The sequence below is a fragment of the Panicum virgatum genome, chromosome 5N (genome assembly GCF_016808335.1).
Source record: "Panicum virgatum strain AP13 chromosome 5N, P.virgatum_v5, whole genome shotgun sequence".
Taxonomy (NCBI): domain Eukaryota; kingdom Viridiplantae; phylum Streptophyta; class Magnoliopsida; order Poales; family Poaceae; genus Panicum; species Panicum virgatum.
The window spans coordinates 68083683-68090583 of record NC_053149.1 but is presented as its reverse complement, the minus strand read 5'-3'; the positions used below and the strand labels follow the sequence as shown (position 1 = coordinate 68090583).

At 46.6% G+C, this 6901-nt stretch overlaps 1 protein-coding gene across 1 annotated transcript; it reads right to left on the bottom strand.

The window, feature by feature from the left end:
* Positions 1-3903: 3903 nt before the first annotated feature.
* Positions 3904-4745, bottom strand: LOC120675820 (cysteine proteinase inhibitor 4-like). Its single transcript, XM_039957031.1, has one exon. The coding sequence runs from the start codon at positions 4531-4533 to the stop codon at positions 4114-4116; it is 420 nt and encodes a 139-aa protein (XP_039812965.1). The 5' UTR covers positions 4534-4745; the 3' UTR covers positions 3904-4113.
* Positions 4746-6901: the final 2156 nt, after the last annotated feature.

The window sequence follows — 6901 nt, the reverse complement described above, 5'->3', positions numbered from 1 at the left end:
TTGCATTGACCTTTACTTAAAACCAAATTTTTCTTTGTTCTCATAAAACTTTAGATCCTACTATTCTATGATCTGATATCATCAAGTGATATCGCAATATTCTTTTCTTTTCACAACAAAACCATTTTGGTTATGTCATGTATATACTTTCTTGTACAAATCTCCGTCGTGAGATATTGATCTAACATCCATCTGATGCAATTTAAAAGCAGTATGCCATTAATTGCATTATGATTCTAAAAGAATCCTTTTATGAGACTGAATAAAATGTCTCATTATAACTTATTCTTTTCTTTGCACAAAACTTTTTGCCATAAGTCGTGCTTAGCAACTTTTCATGTTTCCTCCGGAGTCACGTTTCAATCTTGTAGACCCATTATAGCCTACTGTCTTGGCTCCATTAGAAACTTATTACATGTTCCAAAATAAATTTGGAACTTTTAGGTCTCATTATATCTTCCATTGCTTCTCGCCACATCGATGAATGAGACAACTCAATTTATGACGTTCATACAACGTGAAAACATATGTTGAGACAATTTCAGTGCTTGAATCATAGGAGTGAACATACAGTCTCACTTCTCTTCAAGCCTTAGTTCTTGACATACTTTACTCCCCCAGATTATCCCATCTATTGCAAAGATGGAATATCTTCAAACTTTTGTTTGGGTTTGTTCTTTACAAGCTTCGGTTCAGTTTTTACAAGCCTCATAAGGTGCTTCAAGCACCACCTTTTTTTCGGTTGATTTGAGGCTTAACTATATTTTCTCCCTATTTGGAGCTGAAAACTCCAGAAATTTCACTTACTTTATTGTTGGGGTATTAATATTATGACCATTGTACTCCCTTTTCGGTCGGTCATATTCACTTTAATAGATCATCTTTGCTTTTAAAAATGCATCGCATTTAACTTTACGGGGAAATTCTCTATAAATTTTAATCTTTCTTATCTTTCTAATCTTTCTCCCCCTCGAAATATAGCACAAACTTTATTGCCATAATTTCGAAACTATTTTTAACACTTGTGAACGAGGAGCCTTTCATTACTAGAACTTTATTCATATGACCAAGTCATATAAAATAATGGGAGTACTATTTTCTTGTTCCTTTTCAAGAGCTCCTCAGAGTTCTTGATTTGTTGCATTTTCAAGAACTCATCAAGTTCTTCATTTTGCTATACTTTTGCAAGTCATGCTTGCAATCTTTGTTCGCATACAACTTTCTTTTTGTCCTTCGATTCTTTTCAAGTCAATATCCAACATGCCACTATAGTAGTGCATGAGAATTGTTGGGATAACTTTAAAAGCTCCCCCAGATTTCTTCACTTTTATGTGATACTCATGTCACACGTGAGTCATCACAAAAACTTTCCCTGTCATGCAGGATATGAATGGCACAAGTGCCAAAACTTTTCCGACTTGCGGTAATAAACTTTAAATGCATTGGTAACACATGTTTAATTCAACGTTGGTCAAATTGAACATGCGTCAAACTCATTTCAACCATTATCTTTACTGTAGTTGAAGGACGAAGAAACTTTGGTCACAATGACTAAAACATGCATATATACTTTATTTTCTGATTAAATCTTCCCGTTGGTTCCAATTTAATCAGAAAATCTAACAAATCTCTATATTACAAAAACTTTAGTGAGAGAAAAACCAAAAACCTTTCCGAATAAGTTGCATCTCTTTCCCATATCAACTAAAAATCAGAATGGAACTAGCACTTTTCTTTCTTAACCTCAACTATACAACTGAGTAACCTTAAAATTTATCTGTAATGTTGATCGGAATCAATTTTTTTGTTTGTTAATTTCTCTCTACTTGGGAAGAATTGTATGTCTTAATTTAACGTTGGTCAAAATTAAAATATACAACTTTCCTTTACTTTCAATTCTATATCACCGTTGGGCAGAAATAGAACACATGACAGGAATAAAAAATTATAATATTGCCATCATCAACTCTGGTCAGAAAATGACAACATCATAATAAACTTTAAATTTCGTTTCTTTTAAGAGCAAACTAATGTTCAACTTGGCACTTACAATGGTAAAATGGTGCCAAAACAACCTTTCTTTGACTTTCAACAGCGGAAGCTTTTCTTAACCTTAAAATTACAGGCTTCTATTTCCCACAGGGAAAAACTCATCTGAGTTTATCTTTCTTTATTGTAGCGGAGAACTTTTCTTTCTTTCATAAGCTTTTCTTTGTCTTTCTCTATTCTCTGGAAAAATGATCACTATGATGCAAAAATATCAGAGAATTAACATTGAACTTAAAATCACAATGAAATTATAATATTGTTATCATCAACATTGGTCAGAAAATAACAATACCATAATAAACTTTAAACCAAATATCTTTCTACTCCTCTATTTAAATTTTCCCGTTGGTTCCAATTTAAATAGAGGATGAAACTTTTACTTTGCAGCGGAAACTTAACAAAATTCACTTATTCCGAAGCATTTTTGAACTCATCTACTCTCTAAACAATTTATCCCGTTGGTTCAAAATTGAATAGAGACGATCAAAACTGTACAAAAGTCTTCAAATAAATGCTTCCGAAAAGGAATAAAACAATTTGCAAACTTTACTATTAAAGCGGTCCATCTTCCAATTCGGCCCGCGGCCTGCTCAGCCCGCTCGGCTCCCCACTTTCCCTTGCGTACGCGGCCCAGAGGCCCAGTCGCCGCAGCAAGGCCCAGCAGCCGGCACCGCCCCCTGGGCCGGCAGCCCAGCTCGTTGCTCGCGGCTCCTCCCGGCCGTCGGATCGAATCCGACGGTCGCCCGTTGTTCTCGCGGGATAAAAAACCGGCCACCGACCGGGACGCCTCAAACCCTAGCTCCATTTCTTCTTTCCTCCCCTTCTTTCTTGAACCCGAGCGGCGGCGGCCGATGTGGCTCGCCGGAGGGGAACGGCCAGCGCCGCCGCTGGCCCTCACGCCACCGCGCCGCCCGGTCCGGCCGCCGCGCCATCGCCGGTGGCCCCAAGCCCTCTTTCTCTTTTCTTTGTGCCCTCTTTTTTCCCAGAGCAGGGGCCGCTCATGGCGGCCGGAGGAGATGGCGGCGCCGCCACCGGCCCCCTCGCCGGCGCGCGCGCTCTCCTGAGTGAGAGTGCGTCGCCGTCGAGCGGCCTGGGAGCGGTGCCCTATGCCCGAAACCCGCACGCGAGTTGAGGTCGCCGGTCAGAGTGGCGGCTCGGTTCTTTCCCGCGCGATGGCGGTCGTGCGCCAGCGAGCCGGCGCCTCTGGTGTCTTTCCCGTGCGGCGGTGGCCGACGGTGGTGCTGGCGGCGAGATCCAGGTGAGCCCGCCGCCTCTTTCTTTTCTAGGGTTAGGATTTGGGCTTTTCTTTTCTTTGTTTCTTCTCGATCCAAGATCGGGACTCTTTTTCTTTCGATTCGTGACGAATCCAAACTTTTCCCGTTTCGATCTACTCACTAAATCGGCTCTTGATACCGTTGTTATATTCTTTAGATCGACTAGGTAGTAGATCAGCGGGTTACTCACTGATTCTTGAAGAACATACCATCAATGGTTGAATACGAACCCGACGCCGATGTCAAGAACGCCGGCGACGGAGTCTGTGGACGAGCCGGAGAGATTCGAAGTCGCGGGCGTTGGCGGCGTGGCGCAGGGGCGGTGACGTCCTCGCTGTGTCGAGGACGGTGGCTTCGGTAGGCTTCCCGCCGCAGCAACAGCCCCCTCTCTAGATCGGGTTAGGGTTTAGGACGGTGGGAACACTGTGGCGGCGACGAACCTCATGACCAGTGCCGCAGTCCCCACCTCCTCTATATATGGCACTGCGCGACGGGGCCCACCAGCCGTCTATTGGGCTGGGCGTCCCCGATCAGGACGCGAGTCAAGGTTGGCCCAGTCGTTGGACTGGCCCGGTGGACATCAATACTAACATTTTATTGTTACCCTCATCTCTCTTTGTACAAATAGCCTTCAGACAGAACATCAGCTGCAGCGCAAAGTTATTGGTCTCCACTCTCCTCTACTAAACTTGTACAAAAACAGAACTTTTATTCGCTCACCAAAGTCTGCGAGAAAGCAGACCGGCCAAAAGTCACGGACGGACATAGCACTCAAAGGGTGCCGCTACACTTATTTCGGGGCGGCCGGCGCGAACCTGAGCAGGGTGCGCGACTCGAGCCAGGGCTTGACGACGACGACGGCGTCGAACACGCGCTCGCCGCCGGCGTTCTCCGCCGCGGCGGCGACGCGGAGGTAGTACTTGAGCCCCGACACCACCTGCCGCTGCGCCGCGACCACCCTTCCGAACTCGAGCCTTTCGCCGCCGACGCGCCGCCGGTTGTACTCGGCGACGGAGAACCGGCCGAGCTCCTGCACCTCCCCGTCGCGCTCCACGTCCCGCACCTCCGTCCTCGCCCCAACCTTCCTCCCGCGGTACTCGCCGCCCCGCTGCCGTATGCCGCTCCGCTCGTCAGCACGCGCGGGCGCCACGGCCGCGAGCAGGACGGCGGCGAGGAGCACGCCGCAAGCACCGAGCAGCCGGCGAGCCATCGCGCACTGTCGCCCGTGGTTGCGTACTCTGCTCCGCTCTGTTTACCTCTAGCTGTAGCGTGCTGTGGTTGTTGTTGAGCTGTGATTGCGGTCGAGTGATTCCTGGGCAGCGCACAGCGGCGCCATTATATGTAGCCGCTGGGTTTGGAAGGGTGGCGTGCATGGTGCGCCGCGCGGGTGCGGCCAAACGCGGCGCGCAGTGGGTGCATGAACTGCGCGTCCCGAGGCGGCGACGGATAGGGACGGGGGGAGGCGGGCGGAGGACACGTCGGGCGTGATCGCGTGAGGCGTGGCGCCACGTAGACGGGCTGCCGGGAGGTTGGTGGGGCCGGCTCCTCGAGGGGCTGCTGACCCCAGTGGCGGAAGCAGCAGTGGGTCTAGGGGGCTCCAGCCCCCCTGGACCCAAAAACACCATGGAGCCCCCTTTAGCCCCCTTTTTATTTTGGAGAAGAAAAGATGAGGAAGATGGAGAGGAAGAAGAGAGAAAAAAAGAAATCAGCCCCCCCTTTAAGAATTTCTGAATTCGCCACTGGCTGACCCTAAACGGATATGGTAGACGCTGTACCGGCAGACTTCGAGCAACGTTGAGTAGGCAGACTTCGTTCGCCGCAGCGACGGATGGAGGAGCAGAACATGGTTACTAGCTAGTATTCGAATTCGAACAACGACCTAATTTCAGTATATACTGTTGCAAGCTTACAGAACAAACACCAACCAAATCCTAGTGACAGTGATATATGATTGACAACACGGCGTACCTGCTGCTAATCCAGGATCATGGCACATTCCTCCCGTGAGGTAGGTGTGGCCAATTTTCTTCGACCTTAGCTCATCAAGCTCTACAAACTCCAGCTAGCCAAGAAAGTCAAGGGGAATTAATAAGAACAAGCATAAAGAAGCGCGTGAACATGCAGCAATGGACGATCAACAGAAACGTCGAACGGAAGAGACGGCGATCGAGAAGCCAGCTCAAGAGCGATGACGGCGGACGCGGGGATGCGCGTCGCCTCGCTCTTGCTCCTCTGCCTGCTCGCCGCCGTCTCGGTCGACGGCCGGCCTGCTACACCAGAGGCCCAGTCCAGACAGGCCTTCTAAACGAAAGTTGCTCCGGGATCAACCGCAAAAAGGCCCAGTAAACTACCTACAGCATTTAGGCCCACGGTGGGAAGCCTGACCCAAGTGACCGCGTCTTTTTTTATATTTAAAAAAATAAAAATTTCAAAAATATATGTCCGTTTTGAAAAATTTCGAAAATAGCCCCCGGTCGCCCGACATAGGGACGACAGGGGTCCTCTCGCCCAAGCAACGGGTGACAGAATCTTAATGTATTTTTTTCAATTTGCAAAGAGGTCATTGGCTGGGGGTGTGTGGAGGGAGGGGGTCCTGTCGCCCCCCACGGGCGACAGGGGTCTCCCACCCTATATAAGCCATGACCTCCGTTCCCTTCTCATTTGAGCCCAAAAATTACACAAAAAATTTAGAAAAAAAGAGAGGGGTGAGGAGAAGAAAAGCGGCGAAGCTCTGCCGAATTGCGCACTTGTGATTTACCGGTAACTTCCGTATGAATCCATTGATATTGTATAACAATTTAATTTAATTTAATTAGCGGATTAGCTGAATTAGATTCGGTGCTTTAGAACACTCGTTTAGTATTACAATTTCAGTACTATTACAAATTTGTTTTTAAATTAATTATGAATTAGAATAGAATTATGACAATACCTTATTGATATTGCAGCATAAGGCAATGACTGCCTCCAATTGTGGAGGATTTTCATGGACCGAAGAAAAATCTAGTATAATACTTGATATCATGACCCATCTTGTTATCAGTAAGAAGGTGGATCCATTAGCGAATGGTACGATAGAGATGGTGTTGTCCAAAGTACTAGAGTTTAAAGATTTGACACAATTTCGAGGTATTACAACGCAAGATGTAAAGAGACACCTGTTAGAACGTCGGAAGATATACATGAGAGTATGTGAACTAGCGAATCATCCTAATATCATTGGATTCTTACAAAGTTCTTGTAAGATATAGATGCGACCAGAGGTGTATGAGATGCACATTAAGGTAACTCTCATTCAGTTCTAATCCCGTCCGTCATTTGGAATCCATATTTATGAAACAATAACATTGTTGTTTAATTATATGCTATGATTACCCCGAGGACACGGAGTTGATTAACAAATCGATACTAAATTTCCGTAAATTGGTATGTATCTTCGGTGGACTTATGCCGCAAACTAGACGAAGGAGGAGGATAAGATCTTTGGGTGATAGTACTTGGCCTGCGCAAGAACATATGACCGGAGGTTCGTCGAGTCATGCTGCTGCACCTCAAGCACCAACTTGTGTTAACTGGGA

Coding starts and splice junctions, on each gene's coding strand:
- LOC120675820 (XM_039957031.1), bottom strand. CDS start 4,533: ATGGCTCGCCGGCTGCTCGGTGCTTGCGGCGTGCTCCTCGCCGCCGTC.